Genomic DNA, 20,901 nt, shown 5'->3' with positions numbered 1-20,901 from the left:
GAAATATTATAGGAATGTGGGAACCATATGGAACTGTGGGAGTGCCTTTCCATCTGCTTCCAGTGATTGACTGTACCTGTGACAAACAGCCTCCAACAAGGGAATTATATCAGTTTGATCTAGGTTCTACAATTACAGTGGAGTGTGCATGCACATAATGCTATCATTCTATTTTAAATATATGTATGTATTAGAGATATTGGAAAATAAGCAATAAGTCTCAATAGAACAGAACGACCTGGTCACTCCAGTGTATGAAAGCATTCGAGGGCAAATGCATACTGCAATAATGATGTGATGTCTATTATTATAAGATTTTTTTTCTGCTTTCACCACCACCTCGTAAAAGTCTGTGCAAGTGAGGCTTCATATTAGTCAAGTAATAGCACCAGAGATACAATAACGCCATCTAGTGCCCAAATATCATATTGAGGCGTGACATGTAATGCATAAAATATTGTTACCACCAGAGGGAGCAAATTTACCTGCGTGGAAACGACTCGGCAAGTTGTGTCAGAGGCGACGACAAAATCCTCATGTTAACGCTAAAACAGGTGTTCAATTGCCAAACCGTTACAGATATATATGGGCATAAATGGGAGATTAGGTAACCTACAGAGTTTGGTTGTGGGTTGTGTTTTGAAATTACTGGTGTCAGTAATACATATTCCATAACATACTCATTTCAAATAACAGTTTTTCCTCTTGGTGTCCCCTATATACACCTATACACTGAGATAAGCCACTTTCCTAATATGATGAGTCCTACTCAGGTTGTAATGTAAGCGTCCTTACTCTAAAAAAAACATTCCAGCAAAAAAGAGTTCAGATAAACACAACACAGAGTCATCATTCTAAACATATAATAGTGAGGGTGAAACACTTCTAAAGTGCATGACTATGCAGTATTTAGATTTGGAGAAGAAGGCTGGAGAATTATGACCACTGTCCCTGTCCCATAGAACCTACGTGAATGGGTCAGTGTGGAGGAGAGGGAGATGAGGGAGCAGGTGTGCAGAGCCAAGTAATCACTCCAGCAAGAGGTTCAACATTAGTGAGGCAAGCCCTTGTACACAATGGAGTTTCTGCATTCTGCATCACTATTGCTCTTATCAAGCTGAATTTTCATTTGAAAGCTAACACCTTTTGAACAGTCAAGTTACATGCATTCCTGCAAGGTTTCTATAGTATTAAAGAGACTATCACAATAACAGTTTAAGTATTGTGCATGATTAATGCTTTCCTGTGAACAAACAGACTGATGCTCTCAAGCAACAGGGCCCTCTGCTTGGCTTTAGAAAAGGAAGCTTTGCTGATGGGCAATTAAGATGAACATCTTAAATATGAATAATGCCCATTATTTTCACATGGATCATTTTTCATCTCATTATCCTCGTTCTCTGCTGTCAGTCTGTTGTTCATTGGTGTGGCGATGCTGAAAGGGCTATGAGTGGGAAGAAAACTCTCCTTCCGTCTCTTAAAGGAAAGTGAACACCAGCAGCCCTGCACGTCCTGGCTATTGTGTTCTGGGGTGAACCCCTGCCCCATTTCCGCTGCCAAAGGAGCAAGTCTTCTACCTATAGAGGACCTTAAAGCAGTCAGGCCCATCCCTGTGTTCAGCATTGTCTTGAGCTATAACCAGGAGAGAAATGCTCAACACCTACTCCTGGTACACCTCTAGGCAGGACACTGTGATCAGTGGAATCCAAAGTCATTCTTGATCTGGGTGGAATCAAAGCCAGAGATTTATGCCCTAAAGTGATAACAGACCTGCTTTAATTTGAGGGTGATTTTGCAAATGTGTGTTTTATCTTATAATTGAATAATACAGTTACTATCGTGTAGGAATCAAGCCACAGCATTTCCTGTGAAACTGTCAGAGTATTTGGAAGTTTTTGGAAGCAGTATTACTATTGGTGCCCAGCCAGGAGCTGTGAGGCCTGTCAGAGGCGCCTGAGGATGCTCATTATTTTCATGAGTTGTTTTTATTCTTGTCACTGCCTTAATTGACTCCAGTCACTAATCTCAGAGTTAGACACTTGCTGATCAGCTAACCCCAATCTGTGTTTCCCTTACATTTTGAAATATGACATTTTAGTGAATCAGAGGTTTATTTCTCCTTGTAAAGATAACAAATTTCTGAGACATATGATCCTTGGAGAAACTAATTGTTTGCACTAGTCCTTAAATCACTGGCTCTGATAGTCTCCCTGAAGCAGTGGTGATTTCTCTGCACAGTGTTTTTTTTTCAACAGTGTACCGAAGGCCACGTGATATAGGTAGCAATTGCGAGCGCTGTGTTTCTGTGACCCTGTCTCCCCTTCACTAATGATGTTTGAAAAGCTGCTAATGCTCGTGACAGTGGCTCACCCGCGAGTGTCAACTTGTACGTGTGACAACATGCGAAAGCACTTAGGAGAAAAGGCGAGTTCCTCAAACCCGCTGAGCTATGAGCCATTAATGCACCCTGATGCCAGGACTAGCGGAGCCTTTGTCAGGGAAATTCACCTCTGGTTCATCGCCCCCTATCATCTTCTTAGTTCCCTGCTTTGCCCGGTGGTGCGCGTTCCCAAATTGCTTTCCCTCTCACATCACATCGATATTTTACCAAGTTATTCCTGTGGCTGAACTGTTAGTGTGTTGCTTTTCATACAGAGGCATTTAGTGTTGTTCTCTTGTAAGTATGGTGCAGACTTGGAATAGATGTTTGGCAACAAATTTGACTTGTGTTTTGACAGCTCTGCTACGTGTACAATGGCCTTCTGAGTTGGGAATCCGCCATGATAGCAGAAGGCAGAGGACTGCAGTGATTGGAGCTATGGCCTTGCAAAGGAAGGGGATTCTCTACCGTGCAGTGCTCTAACTGATGCCAGTTAAACGCAAGGAATGGCAAACGCTTCTGCCATAATAATTTAAATGACTGTTCTAAAAGGACAAATAGCATAAGATTTTACTCAGTGTAATATATCAGTGCAATGGATCAGTCTTCCATGATCCCAATACCCTGACTGTTTTATACTCCTGCTGTCCTGAACTGGTGCTGTTTCTCTTACATAGTGTTTGTCCTCTGTGACTACAGTCCCACATCCTGGCTACTTCCATTACTATGGGCCTTTAGATCAACTTGGACTAAAAAAAACCCTGGCTGAAGCCATGACAACCATGTTGTGCTGTTTGTTAAAATAATGTCAAGTGTCACTATTTTGCTGTTCCTTCCTTTGCTGTTGAAGCTATCACACTGAAATGTGTTTTGATGCTGTTATGTTTTAATGCTGGTAGATGACTCCATGTCCGCAGTGAATGTGTGTGTGTGGTTCGATTAAGGTCACTGAGGCTCCCAATGAGTGTTCGTGTTTGCATGCCGGGGCAGTGAGCGAATCTGACAGGGCGTCACTGCAGGAAAACGCTGGCCATGAATGTTTCATGCTGGTAAGATGGTGGTTTTGCAAATGGAAATTTGAAGTAACCCCTCCCACTCAAAATTTTTCACACACACTTGTGTATTGCTCAGCACTACCAGTGCGAAACTCCTGGTTTTGTGAACTTCATCCTGGATCTGTTGAATGGCCTGGCTGAGGAGCTGGGCAGAAAACGAAAGCAACAGTTCTCTTGGCAATGCAGTAATGTGTCAGTGATGCAGTGATGAATGATCTCGGGCTTTACTGCCTACAGTGCCCTTTCTTTCTCTAGATTTAGGTCTGCATCTTGATTGAGAGTTATAGTTTTGATGCATTCAGATTGAGAGTTATAGTTTTGAATGCTTCTTCTATGATCGAGGTACATTGCATTACATAATGTATCACACTGAAAAGGTCTGAGATGTATCCTATCTGTGTTATTATGTATTCAATTGTAATCTATTCTTTACAGTGTGCTCTGCAGAGAGCTGCATGAATGGAGCTTTTGTATGAGGTGACCACTGTGAAAGGCACTTTGAGTACTCTCTACAGTACAATTTATATGCTAAACATGCATACCAGTACTACTGGGTGTGTGGTACTGTAGCAGCAACTTTCTTATGAATCCTTATGAATTACCTGAAAATATACGTCAGGGACATCACTTAATGTGGCAGTTATTGTGCCTAATTAAAGCTTTTTGCTCTTGACAACATGTTGTTTCTTCTATGATTTGAAACACTGTAATGTACGGTATTTGTATGCTAGTGGTATCACAGATAGGGGTCTGGGGTTATAGGTGGCATTCACACAGTCAGTGTCACTGACACTGTAAGTGTAATCTCAAGATAGTCTGCTGCATTGATAAACCTATAATCCAATGTTGGATAGCTGTATGAATGTGGTGTAGTGGTTATGGAATTAGACTCATAGCTAGTTACAGATGCACCCCAGATATGGCTCTTAGCTAGTTAAGGTTTAATTTTTTTTTCAGTAAGTACTTGGCTTCATAACTGGATCATATAAATTACGCCAATTATTGTGGTTCAAAGCCTCTAATATTCTGCTTTATTTCAGGACCAAATGTCAGAGGTGGGTGGGATTTGTTATCTTATAAATCAAGACTTGCATTTATCATGTTAACTTGTGAACTAGAATGTACATTCACACAGAAAAATAGTGACTGATGCTCTTAAAAATTTGAGCTGATGCCAGAAGCTAAAGAAATTCTACATTGATATTTCCTTTTTTCCCCAGAGATGATTTTGGGCAGTAATTTCAGACCCAGTGTTACATGGGCAACTGGAGACTGGCTCTAAAAGAAATCGTGTCTAGTGATATATATGTACTGCTTTCGAAAAAGAGCTGCTGGAGAGCACATGTACCACAAGGCGGCGTTTTGCTAGTAGCATTGAGGAATGTTCAGTACTAAGGTAGGAAAAACCGTACAGTTGGGGGCTTGCAAATTTCTTCCTGTAGTAACGCCCAAGATATGTAGGAATTACTTTACAGCGAGTTCGTATATTATATTATATTATATTTCACATTCTAAGTTAATAGCTTATTATATTTAAGCCCGGTAAAATGCATAATAAGACGGATTTGAAAGTATTTAAGCAGCATCTCTAGGTAATTTTGGATGAAGACAACGAAGTGCTGCTGAAAATAACGAGCTAGTCACTGCTAACATGACGCACTTTCAGAACTGTCTCGAAATTTGCAAATGTAGTAGTTCCTATGTGTTCCGTGTATCTACATTTTCCGTCACGCAACAAACGTTAGCTAAGTGGATAAGATATTTAATAATATCATACGTAAACGTTTTTAATTAGTATCACAGTACTGATTAGTGTTATCATTACATTTAGTGTGTGCCATTACATTATGTAAACGCTAATTTTAACGTTAAAAATCACCAAACATAGGCTGTAGCAAAAGAACCTGTGGCATTTCGCACAACAACAACACGACAAAGACAGAACCCCAGATTTCGCTGAAATTCTCGAAGCTTTGGAAGCGTAGGTCCTCTAGTTCTAGGTCGTCATGGTAATCCCATTATGGTAAAACAATGGTAAAAAAGCATCATAACGGTATCCCCCATGCAAACAAACTGAGGGAAGTCAGACAAAGCGTTAGAGACGCTAGATCGATCAGAGAAAGACTGGTGAAAGATACGCTTCTTTGTCACCTTTATAGTAGATGTCAGTTTAAACCTAATAACAAAAACGAGTCCTATAAGAACAAGAGCAAATAATAAGGATGGCCTTTTCCACAGACTTTTTAGCGGTATGCTGCATTTATTATTAATACCAGCATATGATGTAAATAAGATTTATATCATTTGGATATGAGGTATACCTGAATAACCAGGGAGGCTATGTTTTAGTTTCTTAGTCAAATAGAAATGTCTCCTTTTCTGTCACCAGGGGGAGAAAATGACTAGGTTTGAGGCTCTTTACCAGAATATGAAGGATGGGCAAACATCAACAAGGGGGCTGTCTTTATTCCTAAAGGAAAGGTAAGATGTTCCTGTGAAATGCTGTGCTTTGTTGTGGTGTATTTTGCTCTCTGCTTTTCGCCTTTGACCCAATATTTGTCTTGTAAGTTACCAAAGGTCCCTTTCCTTCCTTTGTCTTGATATACAGAGTACAGCAGTTAAAGGTGATGACCTGGTCAGTGGTGCCAGAGAATGACACTGTATATATTTTTCCCCACAGTGCTAAACTTATTAATCATTTTCTTCTCTCCAACAGGGCTGCAATTGAAGAAACATATGCAAAGTCAGTGGGCAGGCTGGCTAAATCAGTGCAAAGCTTTTCACAATTTGGGTAAGTGTCCTGGATCACAAGGAATTCTTTTTAAGTGGCTATATGTGGAACTGCTTGTATTTCTTTTTCTTTTTTAAACTTTCCAGGACCTTTTCACCAGTAATGGATACCCTCACAACCTCATGCAATCAACTGGCAAGGTGCCATTCAGATAGGGTTTGGAAACTTCGGGAACTGACAAAGGACATTCAGAAGTATTCAGACTACCAAGTGAAAGAGCATAAAAAGGTGTGTGCCGTTTTCTTAATGACAGAGTTTGCATCAGTAGATTCACACAGCTGTGTGAAGTTACGTCCTCAGTTTTTCACGTGGTTGCATCATCTCACATGAAACTATGTGCCATGAAGGGTTGCCTCTATAGTGTCAGTAGATGCAATACCTGACTATTATTTTCAAGAAGCTAAGATCTATTATATGCAATTCTACTAAGAACCAACACAACCAATTGAATGTAAATGACTTCAGTAAATGTGTGAGTTAAGTAACTAGCTTTACACATATATTTGCCAAATATATTTAAAATAAAAATGCCAAATGCTGTGAAGTTTTTTTTTTTTTTTAGAATTTAATGAATGTTGCTTAGGAATATGCTAGAAGGGCCTGGATATGTGATTACTGTCATTAGTTTAAAAATTTATATTTTTGGTTAAGCTGAATGCTTCTTTAGTGTGTTGAGTGGGTGGAAAATAATAGAGAACTTTGTGAAACTTTGCAGTCTTTCAGCTTTTTTCTGCTAAAGATCAGTGACTTTGTGCTCTGGTGTCATGGCCACAATTTGGATGTGTACGCTCTGTGCCATTGTACCCAACAGACCAAGGAGGAAGTGGACGCAATGCGGGAAACCATTAAGAACATCCAGAGAGTCATTCTGGAGCAGTTGCAGTCCAGTGCCAAGCGCAGTGTCATGAAAGACATCATAGGACGTCTCTTCAAATTAAGAGCCAAGGTGAAGGCTATGGCTAAGTTCCCCACAAGATCTGATCCATTACATTACATTTGATTTAGTCATTTAACAGTATAAAATTCCAGATATTCAGCTTTCTTTATTGTTTGACTAATCAGATGACCTTACTGTACCCAGTGATAATATGGCAACATAACAATGATCATTTGCCAAAATTCTAATGTATGCATGTCATTTTATTGTCATAGACATATTATAACATCATGTGTATTGCAGAATGATGAAGCTACTCAGTAATATGATTTGATAAACTGTGTAAGAGAATAACCATTTCACCACAGCAGTCAGACATTTCTGCGTCTGTGTCTGCTGAATGGTTATAAATTTAGGGGGTCAGTCAGCCTGACCACTGTAGCCTTTTGCTCTGAAATTTGAGAAGTAAAATTTAATGAACTATTTTTTGTGTGTGTTTGTTTGTTGTAATTTATTTCTCAAGTACTTCAGTGACTGCCAGACTCCATTAATGGAAAAAATGTAATACTAGCCTACTTCAACCTATTTGCCAAAATGCCAAACTTTTCATCCAGTTACCGGATTTTTATTCATTTTTCAACAGTCTGCACCAACAGCAAGAGATACCATGCTGTGTCCCTACATGGGCCCTGAATTTTATCAGAAGATTGCTGAAACTGCCCAGGTAGCAACTGAGCGTGCCTACCTGTCTTTTATGTCTTGAGTGCCAGAATTGTTTTTTTTTTTTTTGGCATTTTGTGTACAGTCCATGTTTGATTGAAACACGCAACATGATAAAGTTTATGCTTATTACTATCTATTTTCATGGTTTACTATATTGTCAAAATAAGCATTGTTTTTCAGAGTATTGGCCAAACAGTGTGATCTTCAAAGTGCAGTAGTTCAAATACCTCTCTCATGCAAAGCTGATAAATTTTACCTGATGTGCATGTGCTACCTTATCTACATTGTACACTCCATGTAGTAGTTTTCAAATATGAATTCCCATTTTTAACAGGCTAGTCTCTGAGAGTGTCAATTATTAACACTTTGGTCTTTCTACAAACAGCAGAAATCATCTTTTGTTTCACATAGATGCCTTATCTTTTGTTTCTTTCATACATTTTATTTATTTATTTATTTGCAGAAATTTCAGGGAATTGAGGAAAAGCATATTCGCCGCCTGAAAGAGATCATCCGTTCATATTCCCAGTGTATCCAGGAGACACATGAAGACATTGGAGAGGTGAGTAAAGTGCCCCACCAGACAGAATCTGCAAACAGTAATTTGCTCAATATAAGCCGATTCCCCAAGTGGAAGTTGAACGTAGCACATAAGAGCAGAAAGGCAGAAGCCAAAAAGAGGTCATCTGACAGTCCGGGCCTACCCTAAAGTGACACTGGAAATTGGTAGACAGCAGGTATTTTGGTTTTGTCACTATGCATGTGTTTCCAACAGGAAAACACATCCTTTCAATGACATGGGCTGGATTTATGCATTGGTGTAACCTTTAGTAATGTCTCATTTCTGATGTTGGTTTAGTTTTTTTTTTTTTTTGTAAAAATTTGCTTTTCAGGTTCACAACAAGTTTATGAAAAACACGGACAGCAAGACTGTGGAAAGCTTGATGCAGAGGCTTGGCGAGCGGATTGCAACAGGGAGAGGGCGACCTGGTGAGATTTTTTTGTAACATGGTTTGGGAAGTATTAAATTTCAAATCTAAATTATCCACAGTCTTATTATGCATATATATTGTGAAGCACCTAACCTCTGGCAATATAGATGGCTTGCAGCATCTGATTGTGAGTGTTCTGTGCTGGTTGTTTTTTAAAAGATCTTATAGAGATAAACCTTGAAGAGGTCTAGGGTCCCATTGGTTATTGTGTCATAGCACAGTTTACACAAGAGTAATTGTCGATCCCTGACCCATTGAAAGCCACTTTTCTCTGCTTAGTCTAGAAGTTGAGCAAAGCCGTACTGCTTGTCACATGCTAACTGGAATGTCAAGTCTGCAAACCGTTTCAGGAGATTAAATTTATGGAGCCTGATAGGCTTTAATTACCTCCCTGTGAATGCAGTAAAAAAGTGTTCTTTCTTAGAGGGCAGAAAAATAACCAGTGCTTTACTGCTGTTAGCATTAGATTTGTGTGTCTAGCTGGAGGTCCAAATTAAGATAAAGTTTTTGAGAAAAACAGTAAGTTCTCAAAAATGAAATGACGCCAGTGTGTTCACAGAAGTTAGACATATCAGTCACACCATGTAAATGTCCTTTACAATGAAGATTTATAAAAGACTTATATGTCCATCCAGGCATTTTGACTGGTTTTCTTACAGAAAAGCCAAAATTGTGCTATAAGTCTTGGTACATGTATGCTATCCTTAGGTCAGATTAAAAATTTCAAGTGCAGAATTCAGGTTTCTTTTATTGTTTTAAAGTAACCATAAACCATGTGTGCTTCTTGATGGTGTTTGCCAAGTTGGTTTGTTCTTTAATTCTGTTGTGAATAAGCATAGCCCAGGAGATTGAACGCCATAGCTCATTTTTCCATGCCGATGCTTAACATGATATCAGGTATGGGAACAAAGAGATTAAGTGTGTTTGCACACTGGGGTTGACCTTTACTTCCAGGCTTAGCATCCAAGCATCAGGATTTGTTTTGACAGCAGCATTAATTGAGTCTAAAACGGTCGAAATTCTGCTAGTATCATGCTGTTTATTTGAAACTGCACCCCGGCTTCGGCGCTGTCAGAAAAATAACATGTCCCTCTTCTGACTGGTTGGAGGAATGGTGGTCGGTCCAGCGCTTCGGAGAGAGGTTGAGTAAACTTTCTACTGCGAGAACAATTCCGAAGTGACACGCTGCGAGGGGGGGGGCGAGAGTGCGCATCGATATCCAGCTGAGCTGTCGGCTGGCTCAGAGCCAGGCACGCAAACCCTCTCCACAACCCTTTCTGCTCTCAGCACTGTGTGAAGCATATGCAGTTTTTAACCAAAAAAAAGAAGGCGCCCATCTTTCATACGTGACTTCAGGATTCAAATCCTCCTTTTATATCTGTCATCTCTTTGTTCGCACCCTCCCTGTTGTACATTAGGCGATATTGGTGTGCTTCTTGAAGCGATTCTTTGTGCATTTAAATCTTGGTGGAAGTCATGTTACAGAATGTTGGTGTCATCTCATGCAATACCCTGTAACCAAGTGCAATTCCTGAGGAAATATGTAATGGAACTCAAACAGCATGGTAGTGATGCATACTGTACTCAGATGTCTTCCTGCCCTGAAATCTCCCTGGGTGGTTTGTTGGCAGGCATTGGTTTGTGGAGTAACAAGATGTTTTCTGGCAACTTTGGCAATTTATTGGTAGGTCTAGTTGCTCTTTGTACCTCTCCCTCATTACAATAAATCACCAGTTAGATCTGCTATCATCTTGGCTGCTGAAGGTTTGGGCTGAGAGGGGTGGAGGTCTCTTCAGTTGAACTAGTTTTGAATGAGGGTGGAGTTCATTTTGGTTTGAACTAAGCACCCAGACTGAGCATTCCAGCTGTGTTGGCCAGGGGTGGAGTGCAAACAGAGTAGCACTGCACGGTAGAGTGGGTCCACGATTGGTTCTCTTCACGTGATGATATGTGACACTTGTTCCAGCACAGCACAGAGAAAAATACAATCGATTCTGCATCTGACTGCAGTTCTCAGGGGACACTGTATTAAACCAGCTGCATTCTTCTTCCACTTAATATACGGTTTGCTTTCTCAGGGTAAATACTGTCACAAGCCTGTGTTGTTTTTAGGGAACACTGTTTCCATTTTCTAGATAAAATAGTGATAATATAGAATAAAATAGTGATAGTAAATAGCAATAGTGATCACATAAGCACTTACATATACATGTGTTACATATACATGTGATATTAAGCTGATGTTGAAGATATTAAAGCTGGTATCACAAACCATGTCATTTTATCATGTTTGCTATGTCAAAATAAAATCAAAATAAAATGTTTATTCATAACACACAATAAGAATTTTTTCCGAGTACTTTGTTCTGCTCTGGTTACATTGGATGGTGACATTTTTGTAATTGGTCTGGTAGCTTTCACAGCATCTCAGAAATGTTTTCATTTCAATATGCAGAGACTTTGTATGCCTTGCATTTTTAAACTGTGGCAGTTTCTTAGTTACGTTATTGTCAAGACGGCACTATTTCTGGAATCTCTTGAGCATTTGTTGGGGAAAGCTTAGCAAGCATTGAGGAGACCAAACACTCCTCCAGTAGCACGGGCAGGGTGTAATACTGTACTGTGTACCCCTTTTTCTTTCTGATTTTTGAAAGCATCCTATAACACGAAAATCCCTGCTTTTGTGTTAGCGAGAGATATTGAAAGTGTGACATTCAGGGATGGACATATATAAAGCTTAGACATGAAGATGAAACAGTGTGAGCATTAAATAAAGAGTGGACTTTGTTTTTTTCCCTTTGGATAGTTGTAATTTGCATGCATTTTAATTTTTTTCTTTTTTTTTAGTTTTTCATTTCAGTTAAGACTCCAATTGCCTGCCACTGCCAGGCAATTGAAGTCTTTTGCTCTTATTGTTCACTTACAATAACTCTGCCAGACTTCACGTTGTGCCTCACAGATTTAATGTGGAATGCATGTGGAGGAGAATTGAAGTTGCAGCCTTTAGTGGTTATTTGTGAATAAATGTGGCTCTGCATGGCCGATTCCTCTGCTCTGTGTGTCTGCACGCCTGGTGGAAGTTCAGATGACTCATTGCTTTGATTGGGTTGGGGGTATCCAGTCTCAGTGATGGTCAGCAGACGTACCTACCCTCTGGGTGTCTCTGCCTCTTCCTGCATGCTCCAACTCAACCTCACCCCTCCAGTGATCTTTAACAAAGTCTATTACAAGTATTAGCCCTGGCTTTTTTATAGAGATTGCTTACGCTTATTGCTTGTGAAAAGCCAAATGGCAAATTAACACAACTGTGTGATCTTTGTTTAGGGCCTTTTGTGTTTGAAGAGCACAATGCTGCAATTGCAACCAAAGGTTGGTATTCCCCATACAAGACCAACACACAAATTCTCTTCATTTTTTGAATAATTTTGTTAATAATTGCCAGGGCTGTCTTTAAAATATTAGGACCATGAAGGTGAATTATGTTGTTCTGATACTTTAAATGCTTTTGTCAGATATTCTTGACTTGATTGAAAATAAATATCTCATTTTTGTCCAGTTTTGCTTTCCGTGCTTTTGGGATTTCTGGCGCCTTATTGAAATGTTTGTTACATAGGAGCCACTTTTCGGAGGAGAGTCTTTGCAGTACTAGGGCAGAGGACAGACAGGAACGATTCAATGTTGGTGTCCTTTGATCACTATCAAAAACAGATAAAACCAGATATACAGCCTGTTTGTTGTATATATTTTCAGATACTGTTTTATTGTCATGACTGTCTATTTTATGTATGTTCTTTTACTGTAAGCATATTCAGCATACATCATCCAATTGTGAATTCATACTAACGTGAATAAATTGATCGATTACAACAAAGCCAATTTTGTTTTCTCCTTCAGCACATCCATGGAGGAAGCATTGATTGTGAGCATTTTTAATTATTTTTTTAAATTATTTACCTGATGTAACTTCATTGTGTGATGAAATATCCTGTATTATACTGTACATTATTTAGATTCCACTATTTTAGTGATAATATCACCTCTAAAATAGTCTAAGATTTAATATCTATTTATATGGGTTCAGTTAATCCAGGCGTCCTGTGCTTTTGATATCACTTGCATTTGCTACTGCATACCTATAGCTTTCTTAGGTTGTACTGTAAGTGCTTGCTGAATTTTAAAAGAATGACATATGCACTGTACTGGAGCCTAATCTTGATCACACTATTTTAATGCCTCTACAGAATGACTCTCAAACAGACAAGGAAAGATCCTCTGACAGGTCTGATGCAGAAGACAATGATATCCTGCACAATTGTTAATGAATCATGTAACTGTATTGACTATATTATTACTTTCTTATTATATCATATAAACATATATATTCATTTACATTATTTGGTTTCAGTATGAACTGCTAGATCATGCTTCCCGTGCTGTGAATCTATTGCCATATCACATACATATTGATTGTTTTCTTTTTGTATTTGATCGAAGTCAGTATTTGGCATTTGTTTAATTACCATAAACACAGCTCCTTAATTCCTTCAATACATGCAGATGACTGTTTAGGCTTACTTAGTGACTTGGATACAGACCATGAAGCCCTCAAATTCCATACAGTGACCAGACCAGACCAGCCTCATGATGGAAACGATCGCTCACAGTCTCCAGCAGATTATCTAAAGGCCTCTGTAGGGAACATCCCTATGTTACTGCCTAAAGTGGGGTATGAGGTAATATACTCCAGCTGAGTTTTCAGTGACCTGTACTTCATTGCTATCTCATCCCTGTATTCCATGACATTATTCTGGAGGAGTTTTTACAACATTTAAAACACTGGAAAAAACGCTGGGATTATTCTGGATCTAACACGATTTAAGTATTCCACTTGTATGAATCTACCTATCACATTTCCACTTATATTTTGAGCTCACTTGTGACATACTGTATAATACAAAACGCCATCAAATGCAATGCGATAATGATATCATGGTAATCTTGTAAGCAGGACAAGTTTACAACCCATATTATTTTCATACACTTCATATATAATCAATCTTATCTAAGAATATTATTGACTTGTGAAGGCTTTTGGCTGTTCTTAACAGGGTATCCCTCCAGAGGACAAGGAACGATTGTGCATCAGGCCTGAAGTGAAAGAGAATGATATCCTAAATAATCCCGAATAATAATTTAACCACACCACACCAAGTATTTATTGTTTGGAATATATTCCTTTATTTTGTTCATTTTTGATTCAGTATGTCTGTGACTTCTCGCAATTCAAATTTGTTGTCCTGTCTCAGACATTGAAACATTTTTATATTTGGTAGTTACAATATCCTTAATGCATTGAATACATGCTGTAGACTTGTTCTGGTCATTGAGTGACTCATATGAAGACTGCATACACCAGAAATTCAATGTGGGTCACAGACATGAAGAGTTCAATGATGGAACCCAGCAAACACACTTTGCAATGTATGAGCTGAAGGCTTTTCTAAGGAACATGTCACAGTTACTCCCTAAGAAGGTATGTAAATGGTGTCTTCCCTTGCTTGCATGTTCCCCACATGGAACTTGACATGTCTATGGTTTTCATTGCTCACTGCCACATAGAAACATGCTATTGTGTTTACTGTATCTAATGTTGTCTACTGAAATTACCTGGGCTAGATTTTTTTTTGTATTTTTCCAGGCAGCAGTGGCATGTAATCACAGGGAATGATAGCTAATGCTTAAAAATGCTCCCTTTGGTTGTTGCTTGGAGCTGTTTTGAAGACCGTATTGGCCCAGATGTAAGGGAGTCCTGATTATAAAGCGATTATAATCCCATTTTTAAAGAAAAGAATATATGACCATGCTAGAAATTCATTGTGTAATCCAACTAATAAGTAATCCAATTTAAGCAATGTACTTTTTCTCACTCATCATGAATATAGGGGTAGGTACATTTTTGAGGGTGTTTTTTTTATTGGGGGGGGGGGGGGGGGGGGGGCACCTCAGATGTGGGCCAGATATAGGCAGATATCAATCAGCATGTAAAGTTTTAAAATGTGAATATATAAATCTGAAACTCCTTCATGCCCCTCAAAGATGGCACACAACACAGGAAGCTGAACCTACATATTATATTTGTCTACATTATATGCAAAGATGAAAGTCGTCCATTGTACACCACATTAACAATGGGCTGTAATGTTATGTTTGGACCGTCATGTTTCATTTTGTATATTCTTTCTATTGAGAATTACGTAACTTTATAACATTTAATGCTAAATTGGTCAGGGTGTATAATCCTGTTTGTGTAATTCGTAACTCAGTTTGTTGTTTACTTTTATTGTTAGGTGCCAACACCTGGGAATTTATCCTGTAAGTACTATTCCTTTTTCCCTATGGATGAGTTTTTGATTTCTCAGAGTAACTGTAGTAGTGACCTCTCAAATTACATTTTCAAAGCTATGAACTAAGGATATTCATGCTTAGGCATTTAATTTCTTCTGCATTTCCAGAAGGAACATTTTTTCAACGTTTTGTCAAACATTTTCAATATATTATAAGTAAAAATAATTGTACAGTAGTGTACTTTAGGAATTGAGACTACAGGTAGATTTTGGCAGGCATGGTATTTAATGGAGGATATCAAAAGATAATCAGTTGTTAATTAACACGATTGAATTTGTCTATTATATGATTATTTGGTTGTTTTTTATATCAAACAGGTAACGAGTTGCCAAGATGCATGCTGAAAACACCGTCCACTGAGTAAGTTTTGTGAAAGTCGATTGCCAGGGTCAGGGCTTGTGTGCTTACCTTGCACGTGACCCCATGATGAGATTTTACTTGAATTTGTAATCAAAATAGATATCCCTTCTTGCCAGCTATGCTTGTGAATGTCCTATCTACAAGGCAGCAGATGCTTCAAGTTTTTGTCAAAACCAAGACACGTATTTGCCAATTAATGTTTATACAAATGTATTGATACATGCAGTATTGACTTTATTGAATACATTAGCTGATTAGTGCCTAGTACTGTCCATGCATTAATGCATTTTATATAAATTTGCATTGTCATACATACAATATTTTTCATTTACAATATCCATATTGCTATTAAAATATTATTGTGTATATCTGCATTAGGTCTGAACAACTGTCATCCTTGAAATGAAGTTCTTATACACATTCTTTCTCTCCCTTCATCTCCCTCTATCTGTAGCAACATTCAGGCCAATGGCTGTGTCTCACAGGACCCTTTTGGCCCAATCTCGGAGGTTTCCTCCCCTGTGCTATCACCCACAGGTAACACCCCTCCCTCTTCAATGTTAGATGGCTTGAAAAGCATTTAACTCTATTTTTAAGCTGTGAAGTATCAGACAGTGGAACATATTTTAATATCTACTCAGAGAACCTTACCTGAGTGTCTGGGTGCTTTTTTTTCTATAAGGAGCTTAATGGCCTCACCACTTGTCCTGCTTTTTAATGTTGCACTGATTTCTGCAGAATTTCATCATGATTTGCAGGTGTAATTTCCTTTCCATGTGAATATTTTTTAGATTAAGTCAGCTGTCACAGAAACAAAGTTTCTTCAACTGGCAATGCTCTTACATCATACTGACCTTTAGTGAAATCAGCACCATTTTTATTGTATCTGTTCTTTTTAGGTCTTGTCGTTTTATTGTGGCTCTTCAGTGATCATGTGAATGTGTAATTGCCCAGTGAGTTTCAGTGGCTGCTGCTATGTGACGAGGCCTGTGATGGCCTCTTCCCTGTTCCCCACAGGCGTGCGGGCCAAGATTGATGGCCCTCTGCTTCCCTTCAGAAGGAATCACACCGCTGGACTGTTTGGAGTTCCAGTGGTGAGCACTGCCTCAGATTTCACTGACTCCCTCGAACACAGATTTAGTAATTGCCGGGTCAGGAATAAACATGTATATAATTATTATTAGCTCAAAAAAGGCTTTTTTTTTTTTTGGAATTCCAAACCTGATACACAATCCCACAGTTCTTTCTGTGAGGACCTAGTTAATTTTGTTATTTAAATTAATATGCTCATGAAATTTAGAGCTGAGGTCACCTTTAAATCCAACTGTGATCTTCTTCCATCATTGCTGTGGGTGTAAGGTCCGAAAAGTTCTGAGAGGAGCAATGTTTACACCTCCAGGTGGGATCGCTCAGCCTACCAGAGCTCTCCAGTTGCAGCCTCACCTCAGCTGCCCCTGTCACAGGTGCAGAGAGCTCCTCTCTGCCCCCTACTGTCTCTCTGAGCAGTTGCAGTGCTCTTGCCATTGGTGAGTAAAGAATTGACCACATCAGTTTTAATTAGGTGTGAGCTGCATTTGGTCATAGTGTCACCTGCCTTTGTGGTGCATCCTCATATGTTATTCAAGGAGCAGTTATTTTCTTATTGTGACACAGGATTTCTATGTCCATTTCCATACCTAGAGACTTATTCATAAAAACGGTCAAGGACCTTGAGAAACAGACTTAAAAGAGTAAATCTCCATTTAGAATTCAAAGGTCAACTCAAAACACTCAAAGCATAGAAATTTCAGGGCCTTTCACATTAAGTAAGGAGCACATTATTTAGTTGAGAGTTTCAGTGTTTGGCTCTTGTGTTTTTTTCTCCCTCCTCTTACAGGAAGCATGGTCGCTTCCAGCACAATTCCAGCCATCACCGTGAGCATCACTGAGTCTGTTGATGCTTATTTCAGCTCAGCCGATCCTACAAGGTTAGGTTCATGTAATCTTATTAGATTTAGAGAACATGTTCCTACTGTGAAGTTTCAGATTCTTTGCTCCACGGAGGATGTCTGTCGGCCCTTGGGAATGCCCTACAAGAATTGTTCTATACATTAGACATTTTTTTGTATTGACAGATTTTTCATTGTAATGAAGGAGCAACTGCGTAGCTGTGTGGTCAGGACATAAGCCTCATGGCATGTTGGGTATTGATACCCATAGTGAAGTAGTGCTTTTATACCCCTCAGCAGGGTCATACTTGTGTTTCATACTGCATTTGCAAACCACAATTGATGAATGTCAGCTTGAATCAAGCTGTGCCACGTGCGTAGATTGCGTCATGCAGCAACGCTTTTTCCCCAATTTTGTCTCTGCAGGTGCCTCGTTAAAATAACCGGTCGCGTGACACTGTCCCTCCCCCATGACATCGTGGAGGTTTTAAGCAGCCGCCCGTTCCCTGCAGAGATGAGCTTCAAGCTGAAAAACACCAGCAGGCTGCAGCAGATCGTGCCCAACCAGCCCATGGCTTACAGGTCAGTGTTCTGCAGCGCTGCTAACACTGAGGCCCTGAATTCAGTGCACGAACTCAGCCTGATATTCTTACACCCAGCCCTTCGTGAATATCTGATGTCTCTATAGGATGCATTAAGGAGAATGGTACTGGAGTCTGTATTGGTTTTACAACCCCTTCAGTTCAGGACTGTGTTCCAGACACAGAACCAGTGCCTTGCAAACACTTTGATATCTTGATATCTGAAAAGAGTAACTCCATTTGGGTTATAGGTATCATTGTGACAAATGTTGTCTTTTAGACACTAGCTGGATATTGAAAGTGTTTCTTCTGGAAAGTTTGTAAGTTAGAGTGAGGGGTTTGCAGAAATTCTCTTTTTGGAAGTAAATTCTTGTTTGTGCTCTTTGTTTAATTACCTCATGCATGGCAAGCTCAGTTCATTCGTTGGGATTTATGATTTGATAGATGGGTGGCAATAAACGATCACAATCACAATTACTCCATGCTGTTGGAGTGTCACACAGCCAGGAGAGTGAATAATTTCCTGTTTTTAATCTTTTTCCTCTATTTTCGTCTCCCCAGGGATCCTTTCCAAAATGATCCCAACATCTGCAGCCTGAACATGCAAAAACTTCTGGCTCATCTCAGGAGAGAGGCTAAGCAGAGCTCGTCAGCATCTGACTTCAACATGGACATATTGAAATACCAGGTCCATCCATATAGGAGTGAAGGATTGACTGTCACACTTTACACTACATTCATTCAGCAGACACTCCAATCCAGAGCAACACCCAGTGTAAGAGAACAGAAGTGTATTCATCCAAGTTATATGAGCAACAATGCCAGAGCTGGTCAACAGCACTCCCACAACAGCAAATGCATACACAATAACTTTCAAGCACAACACCATTCATACATCTGGATCTTTTCTGATTCTTAAAGCTCCTTGCAGGTGGTCTTGTCTTTAAAGATTGTTTCACCTTTAAAGATTATATCCACCACATTTCCTGTGGTTAACGTTAAATAAATATCTGGGGATCAATGTACGCAGTATATACAGTATGCGTCTCTCTACCTTGTTCTACTTAAGAGTTGTACTCCTGGTTGATTAGCTATGATTTTGTGAATAGTTACACTAGCAGACAAAAATTGAGAGATGTGAATCATATTAAATTTGTCCAGGTTTCCTCCAATGGCATCCAGTCCACCCCTCTGAAAATGGCTGTTAACTGGAAGTGCAGCCCCTCAAGGACAGACCTGCGGGTGGACTTCAGATACAACTCTGAGGCCATGCTGAGTCCAGCGTGCTTGTCCGATGTGCGGGTGCTGGTACCAGTAGACGGAGGAGTGACCAGCATGCAGTCTCAACCCGCTGCGCAGTGGTCAGCTCAATTTCACCTGCCTTCCAGCACTGTATTATCCACTCCGATAGGGTCTTCTCTATCAGCCAACTTTATTTCGGTCATATATCATGAGATCACACATGCATTGGCACTTTATTGTTTATTTATTTGCTTAGTGAGTATAGTTTGACATGACATCACAGTAGTTCTTTTGATGAAAACATGTTGTGTTAGGGTGTCACCTGTTGGTGTGTTATGTTAATCAGTATGAAATACGCAGACTTTCATGCTCACTTAACTGACAGGGCTAAGCAAGTAACCGGCATCGCTCTGCTGATCCAACTAAAAGTAGGCAAGATTGATGTTGTCAATTCCACATGCACGATAATATACTTGATGTAAGCGGTACAACTGATGCCTAATTTATGCACTTTCAAACAGGAATGGAGATCTCAATAAAGCCTTATGGAACCTCAGTGACATTTCAGGGATGACTGAGAATGAAGGTACCGCATGTAATACATGTATGAAAAAACATTACTGTATAATGCAGTTTTATGTAATGCCCACCCCCAAGCAACAAAATAACAACAAATAACATTCAACCCCATGAGTCTGTATTTTCACACATGCAAAACGACATTAGCACAGGTGTAGGTAGTGCTCTCCAGAATGTTGTTTAGCACAGGTAAAACTAATGTAATTGTGCTGTTGGTGTATTCAGGATCCCTTGTGGCCATGTTTGAGCTCTCTGAGGGTCCCACTAACCCCGCCACACTTGCTGTGCAGTTCCACAGTGAAGGCAGCACTCTCTCAGGAGTTGATGTGGAGCTTGTTGGGAGAGGCTACAGGCTTGCGGAGGTTAAAAAGGGATTTGCCACAGGTATGGATATATTAGTTACATTAAGCTTCTAATTAGGCTTACAAGAAGTTAGTTAGACAGACAGGCAGACAGAAGATAGATAGATAGATAGACAGACAGACACAGACAGACAGACAGACAGACAAACAGATAGATAGATAGATAAATAGATAGATATTTAGATAGATAGATAGATAGATAGATAGATAGATAGAAAGTAACCTTATCTTAAAGTGCTTTGATGTTTAGCTCACAGTACATTTCTAAATTAGTAATTACATATTTTTTGGTTTCCTTTTGCAGACAGATATATGGCAGGCTGCTGATGTTCCAAGACTGACCCCTAATATTTTAACATGTTTCATCTGCATTTTAATTCAAGATACATACATAGGTTAAATATACATTTTATAGCATAAATATTGACCTATGGATAAACAACAGACTGCTATGAATCTTAACATTGTTTTTAGTTTGTATCACCATGTAAAAATAAAAAAGTGTATACTGCATTTCATGTCTTCATTGTTATTTGTATAATAGAGAGAAATGCTACTCAGTTAAGAATCTGAGTTTTAAACATGCTGAATTTCACATTCATTTTGCAATATCAGTCAAAATCCAA

General features: G+C 39.3%; 1 protein-coding gene across 1 annotated transcript; it reads left to right on the top strand.

The window, feature by feature from the left end:
- Window positions 1–2,400: 2,400 nt before the first annotated feature.
- Window positions 2,401–20,611, top strand: LOC118776483 (F-BAR domain only protein 2-like). The gene is made up of 15 exons (XM_036526842.1): window positions 2,401–2,559; window positions 7,038–7,172; window positions 8,290–8,388; window positions 8,720–8,816; window positions 15,166–15,190; window positions 16,038–16,120; window positions 16,601–16,677; window positions 16,983–17,109; window positions 17,460–17,550; window positions 17,938–18,093; window positions 18,654–18,780; window positions 19,254–19,453; window positions 19,856–19,921; window positions 20,134–20,297; window positions 20,580–20,611. The coding sequence occupies exons 1-15, from the start codon at window positions 2,401–2,403 to the stop codon at window positions 20,600–20,602; spliced, it is 1,629 nt and encodes a 542-aa protein (XP_036382735.1). The 3' UTR covers window positions 20,603–20,611.
- Window positions 20,612–20,901: the final 290 nt, after the last annotated feature.

The sequence above is a fragment of the Megalops cyprinoides genome, chromosome 4 (genome assembly GCF_013368585.1).
Source record: "Megalops cyprinoides isolate fMegCyp1 chromosome 4, fMegCyp1.pri, whole genome shotgun sequence".
In the NCBI taxonomy this organism is placed as follows: Eukaryota; Metazoa; Chordata; class Actinopteri; order Elopiformes; family Megalopidae; genus Megalops; species Megalops cyprinoides.
Note: the sequence above shows the minus strand (reverse complement) of the source record. Positions and strands in the feature narration are given on the sequence as shown.